Source organism: Heterobasidion irregulare (assembly GCF_000320585.1).
Source record: "Heterobasidion irregulare TC 32-1 unplaced genomic scaffold scaffold_09, whole genome shotgun sequence".
Taxonomy (NCBI): Eukaryota; Fungi; Basidiomycota; class Agaricomycetes; order Russulales; family Bondarzewiaceae; genus Heterobasidion; species Heterobasidion irregulare.
In genome coordinates, this window is record NW_009258205.1 from 969,892 (window position 1) to 994,405 (window position 24,514).

Here is a 24,514-nt window from a genome sequence, read left to right on the forward strand (position 1 = left end):
AGAGAGCGATGATGGTCCTGCTGTCGGAATTGAATTTGCGCGCGCACGTACGACGGGAAACAATTGAGAGTTTGGTGCGCGTGTCGCCTGGAAGGCTTCTTCCACTTCATTTTGCGGTGGGCTAGGCGAGAATGTTGGAGGGGCCGAAAGCGGTGTTGGAGTGCTCTCTTTTGTTTCACTGGATGCCCTACGTGAGCCAACTCTCCGCTTCGACGAACTGGACTGAGTCCAGTCTTCAACTTCAAGCATGTAATACTTGACACCATCGCCAAGGCCATAGGGATTAGTGCTAGGATCCTGTATGACCATGACAAAACAAGATAAGACACATCAATTGTGGAGATGTAGCAAATTCTTGCAAACGCTCTCACCTTTTGGTCAACAACACGTTCGGTGATTGAAGTGATTCGGGCTACGATCCATTCTCTCGTCTTGAGTTGCTCGGCTAGGTATCCATTTGCCTGTAAGAAATAATGTGGGAAGGAAACTGAGATAGGAGACAAGTCGGGTGTTAGTACGGCATGATCACACAACGAGGCAAGACCAAGCCCGCCTCTTGATAGCGCAAGGGAACAAAGTGACACACCATTGAATGCAGCCCATGGCTTCGACACCGAATTGCGCGTGGGCAAAAACAGCGCTAAATCGCCTTTGGCGAAGTTTCTGAAGGAGATCTTGCCCTTCGCACGCTCTCGGTATTCCTTGCATTGCTTCTGCCACTTACGGATGGTCGACCCTGTTTTGGAGATAGCCTCCAGGAACTGGTCATGATCGAACGATCGAAGCGCTTCAATCGCCACCGCGGGGTCAGAGGGGTCGATGGGCGATGGCTCCTCAAGAGGACCTAAGGGAGCAAGACGAGATAGGGACGAGAACGCCTGAGAGTCGCCTAGATGCGCACCGGATTTGGACGCCGAGGGGTGAGAGATCGCAGCCTGAGCGAGCGTTAGCGCCTTGAAGTGTGCTGTACGATAAGCAATGGCAACATCTAGCAACTGTGCGACCAGTCGACTGCCCTCCTCAACCTTTTGTTCAAAGCCTGACTGTGACACCTGTCCGACTCTAAGATCCTCCCGCAGAGCAGACTCGATGTGTTGGGCATCTCTAAGATCGCACTCGACCCTCTGGAGCTCCTCACGAAGGCCGACGTTGTCGGCTTCCCTCAACTCTATCTGGGTCGCCGCCTCCTTCAACTGTCGCTCCGTATCCTCAAGCTCCGCACGGAGCTCTAAGAATTGGTGTTCCAACACGGCTCGGTCCCCATCGGCCTCCGCAACATAGTCCCGCATTTGTCGATCGTGCTCACTTGCTTGTTGGCGAAGCAGTCTGTCCTTTTCCCTCCTAGCATCTTCCAACGCACGCTGAACTTCCTCAGCCTCCTTCCGTGCTGCCCCAATCTGTGCTTCTAAATCTTCACCTCTTGACCGAGCATTCTCAAGGTTGCGCAGAGTCTCCTCTTGATCCTCTAATAGCTTGGTCATATTTTCCACGTTTCGTGCCTCGAGCGTCTTGACATCCTCGAATTCAGACCGAGCCTGGGCAAGCTGCTGCCGCAAGATCTCGGCTGTTCTCGTCTGGCATGTAGCTTCTGCTAGAGCCTGTGTTAGTTCTTTCCGCTGATTATCAATATCGGCAAGGAGCTCTCGATGTCGTTCTTCCATGATCCGACGCGCGGTGGTTTCGCTCTCGATCTGCGCACGAGCCTGGTGCAGTTCCCGCTCCAGATGATCCGCTCGTTCACGTTCGCCTGAAGAATTGCCATCGAGTTCTTCGAGCTCGGACTTGAGATGCGAGATTTCAGACTGAAGTTTGTTCCGCTCCTCAGTGAACAATATCTCTTGATCGGCTTTGGACCTTTCGGATACACGCAATTGATCAACGAGTTCTTGATATGCGTGTTCGTCAATTTCTGATGCTGGATTGCGAGCACGCAAAGAAGACCAACATGGTCATCAGCAAAACCGCAAGCTAAGGAGAACTATCCTACCCACAGCGACGTCTTGATAAAGCTAATCGTGATGATGACAGCACTGTTCATGGGCAGCCAGTCAAGAATTTGACCATAATACGCGTGATGATTTTGACGTACACGATCGTTCTGCGATGCGGTCAAACCCAGACTCCAACCCGTCCATCTTAGCTATCAACTTGTGTAGACTAGTTCTTGTCTCGAGAATGAAATTGAGGGCGATGGCTCCGTCTGTCCGTGTATGCGCATATGTTTCTAGTTCGTCCAAGATACGCAAGAAATCTAAACGCCGATGATGAGAAAATATCAAATCAGTTTCAAAACAGATATACTACCTTCAACATCTGATCGCTCAAGGGAATATGGACTTTCCAGATCGCTCCCTCCGGTAGGTGAGAAGTCTATTGCGGGTACAGGATCGTCTATGCCCTTTGTGTCGAAAGGTAGTTGGCCGTGAATCTCTCCGCGATAAACTTGCCGGCGTTTCCGTTCGGATGCACTGTCATGATAAACACGGACTGAGAAAACCTTCTAAAGCAGAGGTGTAGACGCAAACGTACGAAAGCTTAGCCATAACTTCCAGGATGACTTGCGCCCTTTGGTAGAAAAATCGTGCTAGGAAAGCCTTTCAATTAGCTTCTCGTGAATGTTATCCCTTCTCCTTACCAAACTCTTTCCGCCGGACAATCTCGATAACAGTCGCACCGTATGCGTACAACATGTTGTGTAGCCGTTGAATATGGGAGAAACTGTTTTTTGCACGAAAGCTAGCTTGGAGAGCAGTCATCATCGGCGGTAGCTGGACAACATCCTTGTTGAGCAAGCTGATTTGACGAAGTGCAAGCATGCATTGTTCCGTGAACGCGTTCTATATCGGACTCAAATGAACATGGTGGACAGAAAGAGAAATACTTGGTAGGCACCTTCACGTCTGATATAGACTCAACCGCGCTGCGCATAGCGGCGTCTAATTGTCGAAGCTCTACAGGAACCACAAATGAATCAAACGATCGGAGGTCAAGCTGAAGGTCTTCACCTTGTAGGATTCGGTCCGGATCAGTGGCGGGTCCTATCATAAAAACAGTTCATTCAGAACATGTATTGCAGATCCGAAGGATAAGATCCGAACTTTCTAAGATGGCTGCTGCATCTGAAATTCTCTCATAATTCTCAGAACTCTGTTGAGAAATGGCCTCTCCCTCTTTCAAAAGGCTGTGAGGGCAGTTATATGCACTGCCATATACCTGTGATACTGAATGCAATACTCACTGGATGTCTGATAGGATGGATCGAACCTCGGCGGTGCCATCTAAGAGACGCGACATAGTTTCCTGAGCTTTTCTGAATCGCTCCTTTAAGTCCTCTTTCCAAAGTCATTCTCGCTGGTCTTCAGCATGAGGCAGATATGGTTTCCACTTACCATGCGTGTTCTCACAAGTACCTGCCACCTGACGCATCTTCATGCTCGACACATAGTCCCCCAGAGTCCGCCCACGCTCACCAGCGTCCATCGCCCTCCGCACAGCAGAAGACACAAAGTCGCGGTGAATATTTACGCGGGTGACCATCTCGAGATCGACGCTAATACCAGCAAGAAGAGCCGCGTGCTTGTCGAGTTCTCGCTGAGCGTTCGCGGATATGCCATCGAAGGCGTCAGAGATTGCGAGGACGTTGAGATCGAGACTACTCGAGGCTATTCGAAGGGCGGAATGTTGATATTGTAAGGTCACAAAGATATGTGCGATCGCCTGATGGTGCGTGTGTGCCGCGCGCAGATAGGAAGCGCCCAACTGTGAAGGGCGAAAGGGAGGCGTGGCTGTGATTGTATCTGTACGTGGATCAGGTTGAGAGGTCGCATTCGAGCGTTTGTTTTGCTTACCTTCTATTGGAGGCTGTAGGGGAGGCTTGACATGAAGGTCTCGGAGGACTTCTTTCAAGTCTTCGTCGAGATAATACTTGTTGAACACGAATATCGACTGCATCGAGATGAGAAATGTTTATGAGCTATAAGATGACAGCGATGTACCTGATCATGGGCGCCCGCGAGCTCTCTGACATTGTCGTTTCTCAACCTGCGCCCATCGGAGAGGTAGGCAAGGACGGCATCTTGCTCTACCCCTGTCTCTTGCTGCAAGAAGAGTTCAAGACTTCCAAGCCTGCACCAATTATAATTGAGTGTATTCGCATGACATTTTTAAGACGGATCTCACTTCTCAATATCCCATAGAGTGGCATTGACCTATCCATAGTGCTTATGGTCAACGATGACAAAAGAAACGTGGGGTAGCAATACGGACTTGGAAAACCTCCCCGTCTTCTGCACGACATAGCTGCATCATCTTGTAACGTCTATTGCGCTACTCGATGCGATGGAAAGAGTTGTTAGGGTAGCCACTTTTGCGAAGCTGCACACCGCCGAACAACTCGCCTCGCAGCACCGACAACGCGAAACAGGCGAGTGACGTACACTTGTCCAAAAAAGGAAATACAGCCATGACTTCCTCCTCCTGCCCCCTTCAGTCCCCTTTCAGTCCCCTTTCGTGCCTCACTGACACACTCATAACATGCAGCCACTCAGCCAACAAAATTATCGCTCTCGGACAACACCATCGCCATTGATTCAGAGCTAGTATATAGCGGCTGCTTTTCTAATCGTCTTCGATCTCACGATCTCACTCTAGCTCGGGATCGATGAGCTGTGAGGTTCGGATTTTCACTCCTCAGTCAATCCTGGTACGATGCTATTCATATATCAGGAACTCTTTTGTTAGTGGCTCCTCGACAACGACTTGATCCCCCATCCTGCTCAACCTTAGAACAAGACTTTGACATCAATATTTCAACAGTACGCAGGACTTCCCAGTACTTCCCATAGTTTCTCGGACATCTCACTCATGACATCCCGTCTCAAAATTTTAAACTCCAGTATGAATTCAATGCAGGGGTATCAAAGATGTATCTAGGTATCGAGGGTGGCAGAGGTACGAGGAACAAAGCAGGTGAGTCTTTGTTCTCGGTATAATTTAAGAGTCCGTAGGTTCCTTTGACGGTCTCAGCCTGTGGACGCGACCTCCAGATTTGTGAAGTTCTCGCAGAGCCAGAACGAGAGCAGAGGGCGGGGCCGGTTCTGGCTGTTCCTCTGAGTAGCAAAACACGGGCTCGCAGACCCGCTCATTCGACAACTCCTTTCTGATTTCCTCTCTACCTGTCGGATCATCCGCCATTTTCCACATCTTACACAGCTCTTCTTCCCTAGCGTCGACAAGAATCTTGTGTCTGTCACCCTTGACGTGCCTCCTTATTGCGTCGTCTCGAAAGACTCTGCCCCCCGTGGGGTGACAAATTTTACACGTCCATATACGAAACATGTGCTTGAGAGTTCGGCGGATGGCTAGCCATTCCTTCGTTTCTCGGAATTGCTGGTGGCACTTGACGGTGCAGGCATGTCGACACATCTCTAGTTCGTTTCGCAAAAATGTGTTGCATCCAGGTATGGGGCATTCAACCGCCGTCGGGCTTGTACTCGGTGTTGGTGCCTTCATCTGCTTCAAAACCGTCCTTGTGACTTGTTGTTTGGCGTATATCCGTTCCAATCTCTGCGATGAAATCTTTCGGTTCTTTTCCGTGGACGTGGTTGTCGTTGCGTGATGTTCTGTGTCTAGGCCGGGCTGACCCAGAGCACTCTCCTTCCATGTCAGTTCCATCTCGCCATTCGAAGTGCACCGGTATTGAAACGCGACTGCGGGTTCTCCCAGCTCAGACCCGCAGGTCAAAGTTGATGAGTTCCCCTGAAACTGAGGCATCGATGGCGAAGACATATACTCATATGGTTGGAATGCAGTCGGCGGGATTGGCGGGGGGTGATGCAGTGAAGAATCGGAAAGGATGTGCGGAGAGGGAAGGAGGAAGGTCGGCATCGGGAACGGGTATTCTGAGAAGCTTTGCAAGCCCTGTTCTGGTACGTGACTTGGTATGGCGACTTTTCCAAAGTCATACGTATAGTTTGACAGGCCTGCAGACTCCACAGCTCCCTCAAACCGCATGAGTTTCTCACTGGGGAACTCGTGGAGATCTATATCGTTCGCGCTTTCAAGACTGAAGACGTCGTTCGAAAACAGATTGCCAGCGGTCGCTTCTTGTGGTATGCCAAACATGTTATTGTACCACCCGTGGAGATCTATATCGTTTGTGCTAACAAGAGTGGAGACGTCGTTCGAGAACAGATTGCCAACGGTCGCTTCTTGTGGCAAGCCAAACATGTTATAGTACCACCCATTCTTGATGGAACATGAACGGTGAGCCAGTTGACAATGTGCTTATGGTAACGTACTGCTTCATATGAACCGTCATTGCGAGCGTAGATCGTTTGCTCGCCCTCGAGGAGAGACGCGCTGGGTGCCATGAAGCCGAAGTCTGCCACGCCAGGAAACGTAAGAACGACATCGCAGAGACCAAATATGAAACAATGGTATCAGCCCTTACTTGTGTAGTTAGACATCTGATGTTCTGTTTGAGTCGATAGCAGGTAGTAGCTGTTGTGGATTCTTGTAACGCGACGCGTCTGAATGCCACAGCGATCTGCTTTAAAGGTCACATGCGCACCTTCAATCGGCGCTTCTGAGTTGCCCTCCAGCACGCGCAGATAACTGAATCGAATATTCAATGCCTCATGGCGCCGTGGTAAGTTAATGACAGAACGTTATTTGTCTCGTTAGAAACGGTTAACTCGTATTTTACGAGTTTTCTATACATCCCGACGTCATGCACGGCTCGGGCTGCCCTCGACGCCGAGCGAATCCGTAGCGATGAACCCGGGTGAGAGCAAAAACTCGTTGACCCGTTTGAGCGTTGCTCGTGATGGGTTGGCCTGTGGTCGGGCCGATATAATCCATTGAAGTCTCGTCCGTATAGACTGTTTCGTCACTTGTTATGGACGTGAACACCCAAAAAGTCGGATACGGCGATCAACAAGCGACTCACCGACAGCTTCGCGCGAGATACCGGGGCCATCTTTGTATTTTCCTTCGTCGTCGAAAAAGCGCTGAAGCATCGCGAGGGCCACACCGATACTGGCATCCTTGCCCGACTCGCATGCAATACAGACGTCGCTGCCGCGCTTGAGATGGAACCCGACAAATGACTCTGCTTGCGGAAGGACAGTCTTCAGAAGCTGGTGCTGGCCTTTTTTACCCGGTGTCAACCCGATTTTCAGCACCGGCGGGAATGCAGCAGATGGCAGATCATGCGACAACTGAGTGGGCGGACTATCAGGAGTGTTATGGTCCTCTAAAGGTGTTATAAGGAGGAAGGCTGGTGGCCTCGGAGTATCGTCTCGTATTGTCGGGGAGGGCGGAGTTGTTGGTAGGTCAGACAGAGATGTCAATAGGAGGCGGCTGGAGGCCTTTACAATCGGCGTTGGAGGATTCGCTCCTAGTGCATTCCTCATCGAAGCCGATGATCCAGATACCATATTGTTCACAAACGTCTCTAGCGATTCTCTACTTTGGCTCAGAATTTTTTCCCTGTTCTGCCAGAACAACTCTGGTGTCAGGCCCTGTGAAGAGAAATACGGTCAGCACGAGAGGGGACGCAAGCATGAAAACAGAGTACCATTCCCCATAGCTCGTGGTCATCCCCAGATCCTTGGATGTAAGCAAAGCCAAGGGACCGTCTTTCAATCCCCTCATGAACTTGCTTCGAAGCGGAGACGCAGATAATCGGGATGAAGGAAGAATCGGAAAGCGGACGATCTGATGGCGGGAGGAATGGAAACGTCGAAGTAGCCGGAGAAATCCAGAGAGGCCTCAGAGGCGCGGGAAGGTCGGGGAGGTCATATGACGACGACTATGATCAAGATGAAACCGAGAATCAACTGGTTTTAGGTTATGCTCACTGAGAGATTCTCAGCCCACTCGTCTAATCGACTCTCGATTTGTTTGTGTTCCTGGGCACTCACCACCGCCGGAGGCGTGTACAAAGCCGTGTTCCAAAAAGGGCCTCGCGTGCAGGCGTGGGCTTGATGTCGGAGGAGTACTGCGCGATTGATCACAGAGCACCAGATGGGCAACGTCTTGGAAAGTGCGTCCGGTATTCGTTTCCCAGCACGAGTCGAATCTACAAGGATGAGCCTAGGAAAATATATTTGACTCAAGAGCAGACTTCTGTACGTATACGAGATTCACTGACCCCCGATGTTCGATTGCCACGTTTATCAGATGTAAGTTTGGGCGTCTCAGGTTGAAGCTCCAGTTGCCGTAATGCCCGTCGGTAGACTTGAAATACGCGGGTGTGTTCCTTGACTGTGCCCAAGGTCACCGCTGATTAGATGAGGGTTCCAGGAGCGTCGTACATATGTTGGATCAGTGTACCAGGCACCACATCGCAAATTGGCTGGAAAAAAAAAGGAGGCCGTCAGCGTACAGTAATCTGTGATGAAAAGTTGAATCTCACGCAGAAAAGCTTGGGAAGGATATGCTCGGCGGACGCTGTCGACAAAAGATATATCTTCCTCGATAGAATGTAACCTATTATACAGGTCGAGAGACTCCTTGCGGATGTGCGCCAGGGCCTCTGCCGAAATATTGGGCGTCATGTTTTCAGGCAGCAAGTGGCCTGGAAAAGTGCTGGAAAGCGGCATTCATCGAGAGATGCCATGATTAGTCATCCCAGGACCATGCTTTGCACTGAGATTCCGCCAGCTCACACTCCGTCTTGCGTTCATCCACCACGCCCATCCCGGCACACACCTTCCTTGCTGCACAAGACACCCGCGTACGCCCCCCCACCGTCCGCATTGTGTAGATACTGACGCACGACGGGCACATGCTTCAGATCCGTTGACGGACCGCCATGTCTACCTTGGAACAGCAGGCCAAGGCCCCGCCAGATCTCCGCAATGTCGTGTCCTTCCTGAGAAGCAGCAAAGCAGGGCTCAAAAACAGGGTGGGTGTGCTTAACGGAAAGCGTATCGATTACTTCAAAGGTGCGCTTCATCCGTCTCGTCATTTCCCCGTGCCCGTGTGCAGCCACATCTCTACCTACACAACTCGTGCTAATGTGTGTCACGCAGGCAAATCCGCCGTGAAAGCCCTCCTCTCGCCCGCATACGCCAAGCTCAAAAACGTCCCAAAAGTCACGTCCGAGACCGAAGCTTCCGCGCTGCTGCACTCTATCATCCCCTACGCCTTCTTCCTCCGTGTCGAGCGCGGGCAGCCCGTCGGTTCTGCCTCCTCCCCCAAACATGTCCAAATCAACCAGATGCAGATGTTCAAGCCTGAGGAGTACTACGCGTGGTTCTATGAGGGCTCGCAGTGGACGACGTACGTCGGCGGTGTCGCCATGGTCGCCGTCATCCTCGCTGGCGTCATGTTCCCTCTCTGGCCACCCATGCTTAGGCTCGGAGTGTGGTATATCAGTATCGCGGTGCTTGGTCTCATCGGGTTGCTGTTCGCGATCGCGATCGTGAGGTTGATATTCTATATCATCACGGTACTCGTTGCGAGTCCCGGCATATGGATATTTCCAAGATTGTTTGCAGATGTCGGATTCGTGAGTGCCCCTCCAAGTTCTGATGTCTGTGGTGATTTACATCCGCTGCTTGTGTAGGTCGACTCATTCATCCCGCTCTGGGAATGGGATCTCCCCAAGAAGAAGTCGAAGAAGAAGAAATCCGGCAAGTCTGAGAAGAAGGGCGCTGAGGGCGAGCAGGAGGCACCGCAAGGTGCCTTCATCGAAGAAGTAGACTCGGGCTCCTCACGTGCGGAAAGCATGCAGGCAACGGTAGAGGAGGTGCCAGAAGACGAGTCATGACGCGGGCGCGCATACACACCACTACCGTCACCGCCATCTAGACTCGGTACTGTACAGATTCGTCCTCTTGTATCCTTGCCACCCTACCCCATATATTCTCCGCGATGACTATATATTTCTTTCATTTGGGGCGTTTGTCGCTATCGCTTGCCGAGGGTGATGGGGACTGGGAGATGACAAGAGAATGCTCCTGTGTCCGCTCTAAACGATGAAGGGCAAGTCGTGCTTGAGACACGCCCTCGCGGAGGCCGATACGCTTCGACTGGTCAAGACTGCGTTGGAACAGCTCACGCGCAGCTGGCAAATCTTCTCGTGTCTTTGCGCGATTGCACAATTCAAGTTTAGCGAGTGTGATTAAGAAACAGGACACGACTTACCTCGCGAATGGAGGCCAGGTTGAATAGTGTGACCGCCAGCACCTCCTCGCAGATCTGCAAGCCCTCAGATTCAGAGCGGCTGCCGCGCGCGTTCTTCTGCGTCTTCTCGATGACCGAAAGTCCTTGCTTCGCCCAGAGCTCAGCCTGGTGCACCTTTTGGGGCGAGGGCGACCCGCGCATGAGGAGTTCGGAAAGGTTGCTCATGAGTTGCGCGCCTGCGCAATGGGGGTTATCACAGGACGTGACCAATACAATGAGGGGGGGAAGGTGCGCACCTCGACAGATCTCGGCGGCTGAGACGTGTTTTCCAGAATTGGGGGGTGGGACGAGGAGGGAGATGGCTTGCAGGTAGAGTGGGACGGCATACCTGTGTACCAAAGACTAGTCAGGTTAAGCTGGTCTCGCAGTGTCGGCTGCCATCAGTGAGATGTCCTCACTCGATGTTACCCATCCGCGCATAGAACGCGCCGAGAGCCTCAACGGGTGCACCCACGTCCGCGACGCTCATCCATCTCGGCAGCTCGAGCTCGGCCAAAATCACCTTAGGCTCTTCGCCATCCAGACCTACACTCCCTGCTCCCGCGGCCTCGCCGAGGTTCTTGGTGACTCGCACCATCTCCTCCACTGCCCACGATAGCCACCGCTCCTCCTCTTCCTCGCCCACCTGGTACGTGTACGCCATCTCCCCGAGCTTGTGCGCGAGCGCGACGCCGCGCAGCCGCTCCTCGCCCGAGAGCTCCGCGCTATGGGCCTGCAGATGCGCGAGCGCAGCAACGTAGACGTCGTATGCGGCCTTGGGGCGGTTGTTCGACTCGAGGACGTCGCCGAGCGTCGCGGCTATGCCGGAGATCTTGAGGTACGGCGCTGGCGAGAGGCTTTCGAGAGGGAGCGCGAGCGCGGTATCATATGCCCTAAGTGCGCCGTCGGCGTGTGAGCGTGAGCGGGGCGGAACGAAAGGGCCAGTATGCGCGCACCGTTGGAGGAACCGTTCGCTCAGGTCGAGGTCGCCCTGGTGCTTCGCCTTGACGCCCGCTCTGAGGTCCGCGCGGACCTCTGGCGGCCATATCGCGAACGATTTGTAGAAGTCGTATCTGGGGCGCAAAATCCATCAGGGAGGTCGAGCACGGTCATGGCCTCCGTTCACGCGAGGCCTATGAAATGGGATGGTGGAACTGACGTACAGGCCGTACGCGGTCGAGCCCACGCCGATGGCGATGAGCGCGTAGAAGACGGTGGATATGCGGACGCTCGAGCCCTGTAGCAAAGGAGCTGTAGAGTACAGTCTCGACGGGCGAATGCGAGGGGGTGGCGAGGTCCTGAGAGATTGGCGGCGACAAGTGAGGTGTGCAGATGCGACGAGAGGAGCCTGCCCGCGTAATGCCGCCGTCAGTGTAGCTCTTGTTGATGAGGATGCCGCAAGCATTGAGGAGAGGAGAGGCTGTGTCTTTTGAAATGAGAGCGGGTGTCAAGACGCGTTACTTACCGACGCGATCTCCGAGACTCCAGATCTCGGAATCAGACGCGACGCGAACGCGTGCTCGGCTCAAACACGAACGACTGCATGAATGAAACAAAACCCCTGCACAGTGTTAACGCAACGACGCCAGGTCAGACTAGATCGTGAATATAAACAGAGGCAACTATGTACTCTATCGCAAAATGAGAACAACACTGAGTACTGAGTAGCAGGAAACAGAAAATATAAAATAAGGAGGACGTCACACAACACATCGAGCCAGCAGACGGATGGCTTCGCAGCACACATGGCACAGCAGACCATCGAACAATGCACCTACAACTTCTCACAACGCTTTTGCCCCGGCGCTGTCCGACTCGGACTCGAACCCGCTCTGCCGCCCCCGCTCCGGATCGTACGCCATGTGGTCCACGCCCTTGACGTCCCCTCCGCCCTGCGGCTTATGGTTCTCCGTCAGCTGCGTGATGTGCACCTCCAGCGGCCGCAGCGGGAAACCCGTGCGCTCGATAGAGCCGACGGGCCCGCTGTGACCGCCCACGACACCCATGTCGCCGCCCAACGTGGCCTTGGCGAATGCGGAGGAGCTCTTGGCCATGCCGATGCGGACGATGACCATGTAGAACGAGATGCAGATGATGGGCATCGCCTGACATTCGAGCGTCGTCGTGTCAGCCAGTTTTCCGAAAAGATCACACCATCCATCTCTGAGTGATGGACGGACGCACCAGGTCGACAAAGATGTAGCTCATGCTGTTCTGGAGGACCCAGCAGACGAGGGTGATGAGGTGCACGGCGGCGTACATCAGCCCCGAGTCGATGACGATCATCAGCACCGGGACGCCGCCCCGCACCGCGGGGGCTGCATTATATTTTTTGACGTTGCTGCTGATCGACCAGATGCGGTACGCCAGCAGGCCTGCGCGATGCAGCGACAGTCAAGACGAGGACTGCGGTTCAGAGCAGCGGCGCGCTTACATGTGCAGAAGAAGTTTGTGCTGAGCGTCGTGGCGTAGAACGCCGTGATCCACGTCTGGACGGAGTCGTAGGAGGACGGGTCTTGCGGGCTCGATTCGATGATGCGGTACAATCCGCCGATGCCCGTGGCTTCAGTACACAGCGTCAAAAATCAGCTCCGTCAGCCCCCAAAAATCGAGGCATGCTCACCAGCGACACCCGTGATCATCAAACCGGGGAACAGCGCGAACCACCACGACTGCCACACCATATAGCACCGATAGATCTGCAACGGCAGCCGTCAGCACGAGCAGCCGTCGAATCGGACGGCGCGGAGCAGGTAGTTACGACGATGGCGTCCCCAAGGACCGCAGTGACGAGGTATATCAGGATCTTGAACACGAACGTGAAGTGGCTGATGTCGGCGAACCACGCGTCGGGGCCGCCCGGCGTGTCGCGGTGCTCGATCAGCCCCTGTTCGAGGCGGACGACGTCGGCGATCATGTGCTGCGCGCCCGTCGGGGTGCCATTGTCGTGTGCGTGAGCGCGTTCCTGACGGGCGGGCAGCGAGCCGGAGGCGCAGGGGGACTCACCATGGTGCTCAGGACCGCGAAGATGACGGAGGCGACGACCATCGTCCAGTTCACGTTGGGCGTCGAGCGGCGGCTCCAGAGTATCCACATGGTCATGCCGAACATGAAGATCGAGAAGCCTGCCTCCCCAGCCCGCCAGCACAAAGCTCGCGTATCAGCACCGGACTGCACATCGGGGTCCGAGCCTGGACGGTCGCGTGTGCGGGGGTGGAGTCAAAAGAACACGCACCGTACAGCATCCCTTCGACGGTCGTAGAGATGACCCCCGCTTTCGAGATCGACGGGCCCCCTCCCATCGTGCCTATTTCCAAGCTGCAGCAAATTAAAACGGCACCTTTCTCCTCTTGCCTTTGAGCACCTGCGCGACGAAAAGGATCGTGGAATACGACAGACGGCGGGTTCAAAAAGTTAGGGCTCTCGCCCACGACGCCCCGCTCGCATACTGGTACTTATATATTAAACATGCAAGCCCCCCACCTTAAAACTTGATCCGAATCGCCTCCTGGATCTTCTTCCGTGGCGTATTGCCTATAGAGCAGCCACACGAAGATCACTCACCATATCAAACTGGCCGTACTAGAGCTTAGACCCAATAGGTGAATGGAGATAAATGAGGGTAAATGCTGGTAAATGGATCCGGGAACCCTGAAGATATTGGATTTGATTTGATTTGAGCGTCGATGGGGCGCGCACGGCTGGGCATGGACAGCCATCAGCAACGTAAATGCACATCAGGCTCTCTGCTGCCTCGAGCCGGTTGCCAGACCGCAGAGAATAGTGGAAACGATATCTGTGTGTGGATTAGTGTCCGGAGGTGTTAGGTTTACACGGGGACTGATTGAGGGGGCGCGGATGCATTAAGCGGCCCACGCCTGCCTGCCCCGCCCGGAAAGGACTCCGCCTGCCAATCGCATACCTCACATCGAGGCTCGCGCAAAGGGCGTTGACATGCAGCGAGCACGCACGCGCTGTCATAGGAATAAATGCCGCGCGCGGGTGCTCGAGCGAGCGTCTGCGACCGTACTATGCAGGACTGTGGAGAGCGCACTAGAACGCTGCTAGCAACGTTCCATAGCGGCGCCGATCCCGATCTCGTCGCGAGGCCCAACCACTGCCCTCCACTGCCCAACCCCGCGCGCCCCGCCCCAGCAGCCCGTCCTAGCAGGTTCTAGCCCGTCCTCGTATACACAGAACGACTTTCTTCTGTGTAAGGACAGTCACAGAGACTAAGCCTGTCCCCTGCGGGCTCTGCGAGTGCTCTGCGTGCCGTAACAAGAAGACCCTCAATTTACCTCGACAATAAATATGCACGATCAACGCCGCTTCTCCGAGACCCGAGCTCAGCGCCAGTGCTGTTGCTTGCACGACTCTATGAGCACAAGCCGCGTGCGGCGCGAACAGTCTCCGTGGCCGACACCGTGTCTTACACAGAGGACGGTCATCCCAGCAGGCTATGCCGCAGCCACAATAGGTTCGAATCGCGGGGAGAGATCTGCAGTGGTGGTGGGGAATGGTACTGGAATGGTGGGGCGGATCGGCGGATCAGCGTGGTGACGACCGACAGGCTTGAAGTGAGTAACGAAACTGTAACGAAGCACGGACAGCGACAGCCGGATAAGTAGCTGAACTCCGGGCCCGTTCGGGGACACGCAGCCTCGGGCCCTTGCAGCAGCGCTTGCAGCAGCAGGCAGCGCGTTCCAAGAGCTGATTAGTTCCAACAGACGGACTCTCGAAAGAACAGGTGCCCCTGAAAATAGCCTGAGAGACCCTGAGAGCACCGCTCGTCAACGCCGGAACGTATGTCCACCAATTGTCTTCAACTGGTATGTAGAAAGGACTCGAAAAGCAGCGAACCCAAGTCGAACCCCTTTTTCATTTACGCGGCACCGTGATCAATCAACCCGGCCCGGCCTCAGTGCTCCTCAGCACTTCCTCAACACTTCCTCAATGCTCCTCGAGCCCGAGTCTCACTGCCTCTCCGGCGCGCGTGAACCAGCATCCCCGGCGCTACCTCGCGCCCGTCCGCAGGCCTGAGCCAAGTGCTTCCACAACGGCGGCGCTCGCTCGCGCGCGCGCAGGAGGGACTAGGAAGCGTAGGAGAGCTAGGCGACGTGAAGCGATGATTATTACGATTAGCGGCGACGTAAAATGGATCAAGCAACGCGTCCGCTTCCCCACATCCACCCATCCACCCGGTCCGTTCCCCATCCCCCACACTCCATCCCACCCCAGCTCATCCCATCCGATCCCCAGCTGTACCGCAGCCGCCGCCGTCGCCGCCTCACGCGTCCGCGAATAGCCGGTCCTTCGCGACCCACGGCAGGTCGTACCACAGCCGGCGCTCAAACACGATATGCTCGACGACGCGCTTCGGGGCGGGCGTCTGGCCGGGCAGGAGCGCGCCCGTGCGCGCGTCGTACGCGAGGAGCGTCTGCGGGACGACACCGACGGACACCAACGGACACCGAGACAAGGACGAAGAAAAAAAAAAAGGCGCAGAGACGCGCGTAAAATTAAAATTAAAAAACAATCAGCAGAGCCCCGACAAAACAGAAAGAAAAACAGAAAGAAGAGGGCAAGAATAAAAGAACGAAGAATAGCGCACCTGCATCGAGTCGAAGCGCACGAGCGCGTGCACGATGAGGCGCGAGCCCGTGCGCGGCTCCGCGCGGCCCCAGTGCGCCTGCGTCGCGCGGAGGCTGACGACCTCCGCGGGCGCGTTGAGCGCGTGCAGCCGCCACTTGTACGTCCGCGTCGCGGCGGAGACGGCGCGCGCGGGGGAGGTGGGGGACGCGGCGTGGTGCGCGCGCGCGAGGGCGAGGGCGGAGTCGGTGAGCGGGTTCGTGGTGAGCTGCTTGAGCGCCTTGAGGTCGTTCCTGCGGGCGCAGGCGCGCGCGAAGCGTTGTTTTGTTAGTATGTAAGGCGAAAGCGGGACGACATCGGTGAATTGAGCAGAGGGAAAAAGATGGCGAAGGGGGGAGAGGGAAGAGGGAAGGCGGGAGCGGGACGCACTGCGCGATGGAGGCGTTGAGCTTCTTGTATGTGTCGAGGAAGTCGGCGCGCCAGGGGGCGACCCAGGCGTCGTCCTTTGTGGAGCGGAGGCCGAAGATGCGCCAGGTGCGGGGGGAGGGGATGTGTGCGCGGGGGAAGGCCACGTGCGGGGTCTTTGCGAGCTGGTACATGCTGCGGGGCATCGCATCGCGTGAGGCGAGCGGACGAGAGCGGAGGGGGGGAGGACGGACCTGTAGGCGTTTTTGAAGGAGTTGAGGAGGTTTGCGTAGAGGAGGGCGAGGTTGTCTTTTATGGATGCGTGGGGGCGGCGCGAGGGGAACATGGGGATGTGGACGTCTTTTCTTGAGGAACGGCGCGTCGGCGGACGTGTCAGCAACAGACATAAGAAATACAGCCGTGATGCGCAAAGAGCTCGTATGACGCGATGTCAAGCGCGGGGAGGTGGAGGGGAGGGGAAGAGGGAGGAATGAGAGCAGGGCGCACCGAGGGTGTCCATGGGGAAGGCCCACATGTCGCCTGCGTACATGCCTTCGGAGGCGACCATCCGCGCGAGCCCCGAGATGGCCTCCTCGTCAGAGACGGTTTTGGAGGCGCCCTTGTCGGCGGCGGTGTCCTTGCGCTTGCGCACGGCGGTGGCCATCGTGCGTGCGCCCCGCGGGGCTAAGGGCGCACGGAGGGCAGACGCAAGAGGGGAGGATTGGGAGAGGAGGAGAGAGGGGCTAGAGGAGGAGGAGGAGGAGGAAGATGAGGGGGAGAGGGACCAGAGGAGGGAGAGGGTTGTGCGCTGTGCGTGGGTGCGTGCATGGGCGCGGGGTGCTGCGCGGGCGGAGAGGGCGGGGAAGGGCAGCAGGAGGCTGCGGGCGTTCATCGTGCACCAGCGACAGCTCTTTCTTTCAAGTCGGACAAAGTCGACGCCGCACCCTACCACCGCCCAGTCACGTGTGTCCACACCACGTGCGTCTCTCCCGGAAGGCTACGCAGGCGTCCCGATTGGCCGGGGCGGGGCGGTATAAAGAGCAGATCGCGGGAGAGCCCGAGCCCGCCGTTCGCGTTTTCACCTTCGTCACTGACCTCGCTCGCTCACCATGGCCGTGCGTCCCCTCCCCACCGCTCTCCCCACTGACCCACTAACCCACTGACCCCCCGCCCGTGCGACACAGCGCTCCTCCCGCTCCTCCCGCCCTAGCACCTCGCGCCCTGCGCCCTCCCCCGCAGCCGCACCCTCCCGCGGCGCATCCACCGCAGCCTACCCCTCCCACGCACAGCCCCACGCACCCGCCGCCCCCGCGCCCCCCGCGCACACCTCTGCCCCCGCTGCCCCTGCCCCCGCAGCCTCCGCCTCTGCAGGGCCCGGCATGCTCGCCCAGATGGCCGCCACCGCCGGCTCCGTCGCCGTCGGCTCCACGATCGGCCACGGCCTCTCGTCCATGCTCTTCGGCGGCAGCAGCAGCGCACCCGCTCCTGCCGCGGAGGCGCCCGCCGCGCAGCCCGTGAACAGCCAGAGCGCGTTCCAGGGCGCGAGCTGCGAGGTGCAGGCGAAGGAGTTTACGAAGTGCTTGGACAAGGCGGATCTGAACAGCTGTTCGTGGTATTTGGACCAGCTGAAGGCCGTCAGTCGCTCTCTCTTTTGTTTTTTTTTACTAGTTCGGCTTGGTGTGGAGGCTCTTTTTTGCACGGATGCTGATGCATGCTTTTTTTTCTGGATGCAGTGCCAGGCTGCCGCTGCGCCGTACTAAACACGCGCACCGCGTCGATCTTACTTGTGGGCGGAAGGGTGTGGACGTACGTGGGTGGGGGACGTGTGAAGTGCTGGTATCTAGAAGTGAAGGATGGATGTACTCGTACACGACGCCCGTCGGCCAGTCGTTCGTTCATGTCTGCGTTCGATACGATAATACGGAGATGCACTTTCCCCGCTCGCGATGCCCTGTTGGGACTGCTGTCCTGTCCGCCGTTCCAGAACGTTCTCGCATCACGCTGCCGTCAGCGCCCGTTTGACAGATCACGAGCCCTACGTCGCTGCCGCCGTCTGCGCCTCCTCAACCTCCCGCCTCACAGCCTCCGCCAGCGCCCCCAAGCTCTCAAACCGCCACCCACACAGCCCCTGCCCCTCCTCCTCCTCGTCGGCCCTGCGCCCCTCCCTCCCCCCGAACCCCTCCCGCTCGCCCGCCCCCCCGTCCGCCCCAAGCCCCATAACCGCGCCGCGCCGATCGATCCACACCCCGCGCGCGAGCCCCGCCGCGCGGGCGGGCGCGTGGTCGTGGAAGAGCGACTGCGCGACGGCGAGGACGCGCGCGGGCGGGGCGTTGTGCGCGTGCTGCAGGTGCGCGAGCGCGCGGGAGAAGGTGGTGGGGGAGGGCTTGTAGGCGCCCAGGTCTTGGGCGGTGAGGAGGGATGTGAAGGGCGTTGGGGGGTCGGGGATCGATGGGGCTGGGAATGATGCCTGTGCTGGGGCAGAGGCGGACGTGGAGGCGGACGCAGAAGTGGATGCGGATAAGGATAAGGATGCGCTGGGAGTGGTGGGGGCGGGGGCGGGGGCGGGGTCGCCGCGGAGGGCGGGCAGCGTGTGCGCGAAGGAGGCGCGGTCGACGTTGGACAGCGCGAGGAGCGTGAAGTGCTCCGCGAGGGTGCGCAGCGCGCGCGGGGTGTCGGGGAACACGGGCCAGGTAGCGATGCTCGCCGCGAAGCGCGCGGCCGCGGCCTGCTCCGCCGCGGCGCGGTCGCGGTCGCTGTTGCCTGCGCCCGCGTCTGCATCTGCATCTGGGTCTGGGTCTGGGTCCAAGAGCGCCTCGAGGCGGCGGCGGAGCGCGAGGTGCGCGGCGGCGAGGAGGGCGCTGTACGGCATCGCGGGGTGCTGCGCCTGGAGGTCGGCCTCGACGGCGCCGAAGGCGCGGAGGACGTCCGCGCGGGTCCAGGTCGCGGGGAGGGGGAGCGAGGGCGTCGAGGCGGCGAGGGCGGTGTGGATGCCGGATTCCCAGTCGATCAGGGTGCCGTAGACGTCGAAGATGAGGGCGGTGTGGTGTGTGAGTTTGGGGGCGGGCATGGTGGCGGGCGTTGTGGGGTGGATCTGTGTGGATGTGGCGGGCTGGTGATGGGATGTTGTGTTGTGGGGATGGTGAGGGGGGAGGCGTGGACGTGACGTCATCTGACTGGGCGGGTCGCACGTGCGCGCTTCCCGTAGCGTCTCTTCCGTCCCCCCTCCTTTGCCCCTCAGTGGCCGTGTACATTCACCTCTCGCTCGTTCCCGGCGACACCAAAATAAAAAAAACTCACGACGCGCCTCACGAACGCTTTTTCACGAACGACGCACGACAAACGACGCACAACGCACGACGCACGACGACGAACGACACGGGCACAACCCACCCAGACCACAGGATCGCTGGCTCGTGAGCTCGGCCACGGACAGGCATGAAGTTTGCACGGTGCGTCGCGCTGGCCGGTTCTCGTCCTCCGCTCGACGCTAACCCAGACTCGAAATACCTCAATCGAATTCACGGCTGGCTCCTCGAACTGTCGCACGGCGCGTGGCATGGGCATGTGTGTATGCCTCGTGGGCGTGTATGTGTGAAGGTATTTGGACGACGCGCAGGTGCGTGAGGTCTTTTCGTTTTTTTTTGCACTGTGGTTGGCGAGCGCGCGGGGGCCCCTGTTTTTGGACGGTCCTGCTGCTCGGCGGCGCGCGTTCTTCTCCACCAATCTCCCCCGCGTCCAATCTCTCCAACAGTCGCCGACCAAAACCACCCACAAAACGAAACGCTGATCCCTTTCTTTCCCTCCCCTTTCTTCGGTGCTCCAGACCCCAGAATGGAAAAAAGCATACATGTGACGCGCTCTTCTCCCCTAACCCGCACTCCGTCCCTCGTCTCACCTCGCATTGCGCGCTGTTCTTCCCTCACCCCGTCTGCAGTGACTACCGCGGCCTCAAAAAACGCATCACCGCCGTCCGCCGCGCGCAGGAGGGCCAGCTCGCGCTCGAGGCAGCCACCGCCGTCCAGGTGCCGGCACGCGCGCGCACTGCACCTGCCGCGGCGGGCGACAACAAGACGAACATAAATGCTAGCGCGTCGGATGTAGAAGCGACGGACGCGGGCTCGCTCATGTCCGCGGCCTCTGAACGGCCGTCGCCCGTGCAGGGAGAGGGCGCGGGGCGGTTTCGCGACGCACGGACGCCGTCGCCGCCTCTTGGGCTGTATGGGTTTGAGGAGGGCGAGGGCGACCGCGATCCGAGTCCGCTGCGCTCGTCGGCGGTGGCGAGCTCGGGGAGCGCGGATGGGAGGCCTGCGTTGTTGGGCGGCGGGAGGAGGCGGGGCGGGAGTGTGCGTTTTCTCTTCTTTCTTCTCGGGTTTCCTCCCGCGTGTCTCAGTTTCCAATTTACAATGTGTGCTGACTGCGTATGCACCCCGACCTGCAGGTGACCTTTCCCGCCTCGCCCGTCCTCCACGCCGTCCCCTCGCCCGCGTCGTCCCCGACCCCCGGCCCCGTCTCGCCGAAGTCTCCCCCCTCGCCAACATTTACTGAGGCACCGACGAGCGGGACCGCGGGCGCGAATGCAACATCGGCAGCCCCGACAGGGCTCTTTGCGCACATGCGCCGGCGCTCGTCCACGATACGGAGTAAGCGCCCCTCCTCTCCCCAATCCCGTCCTTCTTCCTAACGCGCACCCTCCCCTTCGTTCAGCACGCACCGCATCTCTGCACACCACCTTCACCGCGCCCGGCACGCTGCCGCCGCCGTCCCTGTCGGCGCTCCTCGCGCCGATGCCGCCCGTGCAGCGCGCGTTCTTCGACGCGCTCGACCGCGAGCTCGAGAAGATCGAGGGCTTCTACCTCGCGCGCGAGGCGGAGGCGCGCGAGCGGTGCGCCGCGCTGCGCGGGCAGCTGGGCGAGCTGCAGGACCACCGGCGGGTGTTTCACGTGCGTGCGAGGGCCCCTCTGTTCTCTTCCTCTGCCCCTTCCTCTTTTTCCCTCGGCGCTGTGCACGGCCCGCTGATATCCCTTTCTCACGCTTGTTTCTTTCGCTGCAGGAGGCGCACCCCGCCGACCAGCGCCCGTGGTCGATCGCCGCGCTCGCCGCGCACGCGGGCCGCCCGCACTCGCAGGCGCGGTGGCGCGCGTCGCGCAAGAACACGCCGGTGCAGTCGCGCGCGCAGTCCCGCTCACGCACGGGCGACGCTGGGGGCGACTCGGGCGAAGGCGCGGGCGAGGGCGCGGGCGCGGGGACGTCGTCGTCGCGCGAGAAGACGCCCGAGCGCGAGGGGGACGCGGAGAAGGTGAGCGAGTTTTTGGGCGGGTTTGGGCTGTTTGGGGCGGGTGGGCTCGGGCTTGGGCACGCGAACGCACACGCACACGCGAACGGGAACGGGAACGGGGCAGCGAGGGGGAAGGAGACGCGGTTGAATCCCGAGGATTACACGCACGCGAAGAAGCGCCTGAAGAAGGCCGTGTTGGAGTATTATCGTGGGCTGGAGGTGCTGAACAACTACAGGGTGCGTGCGGCGGTCGTTTTATTGCCGGTTGTGGTCGTGGAAGCAGACCGACTTCGTGTGTAGATCCTCAACTTGACGGGGTTCCGCAAGGCGTTGAAGAAGTTTGAAAAGACGACCAAGGTGGGTGTTTGGTGCTCCTTGTCGGCGCGCCTGACGAATGCGTCTGCGTGTCTGTAGATTCCCGTTCAACAAGCGTATATGAAGGAAAAGGTGCGCGCGCGCGGTGCTTTTTTGGTTGTGGACAGACGAACAGCAACGCTTATATGGGAGCGTGGAATCGCGCAGGTCGACCATAGCGCGTTCGCGTCGGGCGAGATCGTGCAAGGTCTCGTGCGGGAGATGGAAGACCAGTTCGCGGCGCGGTTCAGTGCGTGGCTTTCACCCTTTTTTTTCTCGTTCGCCGTTGGTTAATTATCTACGGCTCCTCGTGCGACGTGCCGCTCGACAGCTCGGGGCGATAAGAAGAAGGCGCTCATCCGGCTCCGTGCGGCGTCGCAGCACAAGACGCACCATTTCAGCACGTTCAGGACAGGGATTGCCCTCGGGTTGGCCGTGCCCGCGCTGGTGGACGGGATATACCGCAGTGCGTGGACATTCGATGACTGCTCTTGTTTTTTTTTGGCTGCGTCGGAGCTCAAGAGAGGCTCCGTTGTCGGCATTTGTTATCCTCCAGGTTTTCAGCCTGAGACGCGCGCGGCGATCCCGTGGCAGACGATGCTGTTCAACTACGCCGTGCTCTGCGTCCCCGCCTTCTTTTCGTTTCTCGTCGGGCTCAATGTGCTTGTGTGGAGCCGGTCGCGGATCAACTATGTGTTTATATTCGGTGAGAGAGTGCGCTGTTGGGTGTGTCGTGTGGGTTTCTGAGGCGTGCACTGGTGGCTAGAGTTTGATATTCGGACGCGCTTGGACCATCGCGAGTATTTCGAGGTGAGGTGTATCGTGTCTGCGCGCATGGCTCTCGCAACACTCGCTCACTGAGTCTGCCTTTACTTTGAACGCGATGCAGATCCCGGCGATCGCGATCGCGACACTGTGCTACGCGTTCTGGCTGACGTTCGCGCGCGTCGGCGCAGAGTCGATCGCGCCCACGACGTGGCCGCTCGTGTGGCTCCTGTTCATGGTGGGCTTGCTGATCAACCCGCTCCCGATGATGTTCCGCGAGAGCAGGTGGTGGCTGCTTCGCAACTTCGCGAGGCTGCTCACCAGCGGCGTGCATCGCGTCGAGGTGAGCGCCATGCGGGTCCTGGCTTGTGCGTGTCGCTCTCGGCTGACCAGCGCCGTGTTGTTTTTCACCGTACGCTACGCTAGTTTGCGGATTTCTGGATGGGGTGCGCAGCGCGGTGTATATGCGTGTGTGCGGCGGCGCGTTGACGGCTGATTTTTTGCCCCGCAGAGACCAGTTTTGCTCGCTCGTGTTCACGCTCAGCAACTTGTACTTTTTCAGCTGCTCGTATATCGTTGGATTCGACCGCGATCCGTGGCGGCGGTGCGCGATCCCGCACGGCTGGGGCATCCAGTTCGCTCTGGCGTCGCTCCCGCTCCTCGCGCGGTTGGTGCAGAGCGTGCGGCGGTGGGTCGATTCGAGGCTGGTCACGCACTTGATCAACGTGCGTCCTCCTCCTGGCGTGGTCTGTGTCCGCCGACTTACTGCTGCTTGGGTTTGTCGCGGCCATTGCAGGGAGGCAAATACGGCGCGGGGATCGTCTACTACCTCGTTTACTTCATCTGGCGGGAAAACGGTGATGTTCATCTATGTCGTCACGGGTAGCAAGTTCTGATCTGCGCATCGCTCCTTTGTTTCTCGCGCCTAGGTGCCGGAAGGGGTCCCAGCTTCGCATTGTTCTGTTTGTTCGGCACGATTTATTCCACGTATGCTTCATCATGGGTGAGCGCTCGACGGTTTTTGACACGCTGAGTGGGAAGAATGGGCTCGCTGATCGCGCGCCACGACGGTGGGCAGGATTTCTTGATGGATTGGTCCGTGCTCAGGCCGCACGCGCGATACCCCCTGCTCCGCTCGGAGCTTGTCTATTCTAGCTATACACCCGTGAGCGGTCCTGCGTGCTGTTGCTGGCGGATAGAGCGTTGCTCATCCTCTTTATGTCCTCTCGTCGACAGCTGTATTACTTTGCGATCGTGAGTGCGTGCGCTGTGTTCACTCGGGCGGGTGCTGAGGGATGAGCCCCGCGTCGCCGGTTCGATAGGTGTCCAATGTCCTCGTCCGGTTTGTTTGGGTGATATATATCCCCTCGCATGGGAGGAACTTTAGCGTCCGCACGTTCGTCGCCGCGCTGCTCGAGGTGCTCCGCCGATGGCAGTGGAATTTCTGTGAGCGCCCTCCTTCTCCCACCCACCCATTGCCCCCACCCACCCATTGCCCCCACCCACCCATTACCCCCACCCACCCATCGCCCCCACCCACCCATCGCCCCCACCCACCCATCGCCCCTACCCTCCTCCCCATCGGCCGCATCCTTCCTTCCCTTACGCATCTGATTCTGACTCTGACTCTGATTCTGGTTCTGATTCGCTCCGTTTTGTTCCGCGCGCAGATCGGTTGGAGAACGAGCACCTCGGGAACATGGATCAGTATCGCGTCACGCGCGAGGTGCCGCTGCCATACTCGTTCGATGATGTCGGACACGAGTCGGACGGCGGGGATGAGGACGGCGACGTCAACGCGAAGCGGTCGAGGAAGTAGGCGGGGCGAGGGCGAGGGCGAGGGCGAGGGCGAGGGCGGAGGCGAGGGCGGGTCCTCGCACGGCTCGGATGGCTGGTCACGCTCCTTTTAGACTCGGGGGAGTTTTGGCGTTCGTAGGTGCTGCGATTTTGGTT

The 24,514-nt window shown here is 58.3% G+C and overlaps 12 protein-coding genes across 12 annotated transcripts; 6 read left to right on the top strand and 6 right to left on the bottom strand.

Moving 5' to 3' along the window:
* Window positions 1-51: 51 nt before the first annotated feature.
* Window positions 52-4,308, bottom strand: HETIRDRAFT_388139 (uncharacterized protein; the record flags this gene model as incomplete). Its single annotated transcript, XM_009551764.1, has 17 exons — window positions 52-297; window positions 372-487; window positions 587-1,915; window positions 1,992-2,030; window positions 2,090-2,251; window positions 2,305-2,468; window positions 2,530-2,584; window positions 2,636-2,837; window positions 2,893-2,951; window positions 3,006-3,038; window positions 3,099-3,181; window positions 3,239-3,332; window positions 3,390-3,797; window positions 3,849-3,945; window positions 3,996-4,125; window positions 4,180-4,208; window positions 4,267-4,308. Coding segments are annotated over 17 exons (3,288 nt in total), but the record flags the coding sequence as incomplete, so codon positions are not given.
* A 614-nt stretch (window positions 4,309-4,922) lies between these two features.
* Window positions 4,923-5,162, top strand: HETIRDRAFT_164030 (uncharacterized protein; the record flags this gene model as incomplete). Its single annotated transcript, XM_009551765.1, has 2 exons — window positions 4,923-4,968; window positions 5,026-5,162. The coding sequence occupies 2 exons, from the start codon at window positions 4,923-4,925 to the stop codon at window positions 5,160-5,162; spliced, it is 183 nt and encodes a 60-aa protein (XP_009550060.1).
* A 173-nt stretch (window positions 5,163-5,335) lies between these two features.
* Window positions 5,336-5,617, top strand: HETIRDRAFT_164031 (uncharacterized protein; the record flags this gene model as incomplete). Its single annotated transcript, XM_009551766.1, has 1 exon — window positions 5,336-5,617. The coding sequence occupies one exon, from the start codon at window positions 5,336-5,338 to the stop codon at window positions 5,615-5,617; it is 282 nt and encodes a 93-aa protein (XP_009550061.1).
* Window positions 5,618-5,747: 130 nt separating this feature from the next.
* On the top strand, window positions 5,748-6,261 carry HETIRDRAFT_164032 (uncharacterized protein; the record flags this gene model as incomplete). The annotated part of the gene is made up of 2 exons (XM_009551767.1): window positions 5,748-5,927; window positions 5,980-6,261. 2 exons carry the CDS (start codon window positions 5,748-5,750, stop codon window positions 6,259-6,261), a joined length of 462 nt encoding a protein of 153 aa, XP_009550062.1.
* A 467-nt stretch (window positions 6,262-6,728) lies between these two features.
* HETIRDRAFT_55635 (uncharacterized protein) lies at window positions 6,729-8,561 on the bottom strand (the record flags this gene model as incomplete). The annotated part of the gene is made up of 7 exons (XM_009551354.1): window positions 6,729-6,892; window positions 6,950-7,523; window positions 7,580-7,813; window positions 7,863-8,097; window positions 8,156-8,268; window positions 8,319-8,359; window positions 8,420-8,561. 7 exons carry the CDS (start codon window positions 8,559-8,561, stop codon window positions 6,729-6,731), a joined length of 1,503 nt encoding a protein of 500 aa, XP_009549649.1.
* A 123-nt stretch (window positions 8,562-8,684) lies between these two features.
* Window positions 8,685-9,923, top strand: HETIRDRAFT_152906 (Sec62 superfamily protein). Its single transcript, XM_009551768.1, has 4 exons — window positions 8,685-8,740; window positions 8,801-8,951; window positions 9,039-9,517; window positions 9,575-9,923. Exons 2-4 carry the CDS (start codon window positions 8,819-8,821, stop codon window positions 9,776-9,778), a joined length of 816 nt encoding a protein of 271 aa, XP_009550063.1. The 5' UTR covers window positions 8,685-8,740; window positions 8,801-8,818; the 3' UTR covers window positions 9,779-9,923.
* HETIRDRAFT_325616 (uncharacterized protein) lies at window positions 9,900-11,578 on the bottom strand (the record flags this gene model as incomplete). The annotated part of the gene is made up of 6 exons (XM_009551769.1): window positions 9,900-10,087; window positions 10,149-10,370; window positions 10,431-10,522; window positions 10,593-11,066; window positions 11,130-11,246; window positions 11,337-11,578. 6 exons carry the CDS (start codon window positions 11,576-11,578, stop codon window positions 9,900-9,902), a joined length of 1,335 nt encoding a protein of 444 aa, XP_009550064.1.
* Window positions 11,579-12,224: 646 nt separating this feature from the next.
* On the bottom strand, window positions 12,225-13,448 carry HETIRDRAFT_239459 (uncharacterized protein; the record flags this gene model as incomplete). Its single annotated transcript, XM_009551770.1, has 7 exons — window positions 12,225-12,278; window positions 12,358-12,548; window positions 12,608-12,736; window positions 12,797-12,872; window positions 12,935-13,093; window positions 13,180-13,298; window positions 13,409-13,448. Coding segments are annotated over 7 exons (768 nt in total), but the record flags the coding sequence as incomplete, so codon positions are not given.
* Window positions 13,449-15,460: 2,012 nt separating this feature from the next.
* Window positions 15,461-17,059, bottom strand: HETIRDRAFT_420862 (uncharacterized protein; the record flags this gene model as incomplete). Its single annotated transcript, XM_009551771.1, has 5 exons — window positions 15,461-15,610; window positions 15,785-16,055; window positions 16,192-16,362; window positions 16,422-16,527; window positions 16,675-17,059. The coding sequence occupies 5 exons, from the start codon at window positions 17,057-17,059 to the stop codon at window positions 15,461-15,463; spliced, it is 1,083 nt and encodes a 360-aa protein (XP_009550066.1).
* Window positions 17,060-17,513: 454 nt separating this feature from the next.
* Window positions 17,514-17,927, top strand: HETIRDRAFT_325528 (uncharacterized protein; the record flags this gene model as incomplete). The annotated part of the gene is made up of 2 exons (XM_009551772.1): window positions 17,514-17,801; window positions 17,901-17,927. Coding segments are annotated over 2 exons (315 nt in total), but the record flags the coding sequence as incomplete, so codon positions are not given.
* Window positions 17,928-18,379: 452 nt separating this feature from the next.
* Window positions 18,380-19,219, bottom strand: HETIRDRAFT_241862 (uncharacterized protein; the record flags this gene model as incomplete). The annotated part of the gene is made up of 2 exons (XM_009551773.1): window positions 18,380-18,634; window positions 18,782-19,219. Coding segments are annotated over 2 exons (693 nt in total), but the record flags the coding sequence as incomplete, so codon positions are not given.
* A 383-nt stretch (window positions 19,220-19,602) lies between these two features.
* On the top strand, window positions 19,603-24,471 carry HETIRDRAFT_454118 (uncharacterized protein; the record flags this gene model as incomplete). The annotated part of the gene is made up of 19 exons (XM_009551774.1): window positions 19,603-19,731; window positions 19,784-19,917; window positions 19,991-20,510; window positions 20,606-20,807; window positions 20,872-21,107; window positions 21,218-21,679; window positions 21,743-21,799; window positions 21,857-22,046; window positions 22,128-22,262; window positions 22,353-22,502; window positions 22,563-22,606; window positions 22,686-22,904; window positions 22,988-23,007; window positions 23,073-23,286; window positions 23,358-23,418; window positions 23,491-23,548; window positions 23,603-23,726; window positions 23,798-23,815; window positions 23,884-24,471. 19 exons carry the CDS (start codon window positions 19,603-19,605, stop codon window positions 24,469-24,471), a joined length of 3,561 nt encoding a protein of 1,186 aa, XP_009550069.1.
* Window positions 24,472-24,514: the final 43 nt, after the last annotated feature.

Excerpts from the sequence above, each read along its gene's own strand:
- HETIRDRAFT_152906 (XM_009551768.1), top strand. The coding sequence starts at position 8,819 with ATGTCTACCTTGGAACAGCAGGCCAAGGCCCCGCCAGATCTCCGCAAT. Across the intron at positions 8,952-9,038 it reads GCGTATCGATTACTTCAAAG|GCAAATCCGCCGTGAAAGCC; the intron begins GTGCGCTTCATC and ends TGTGTCACGCAG. Across the intron at positions 9,518-9,574 it reads TGTTTGCAGATGTCGGATTC|GTCGACTCATTCATCCCGCT; the intron begins GTGAGTGCCCCT and ends CTGCTTGTGTAG.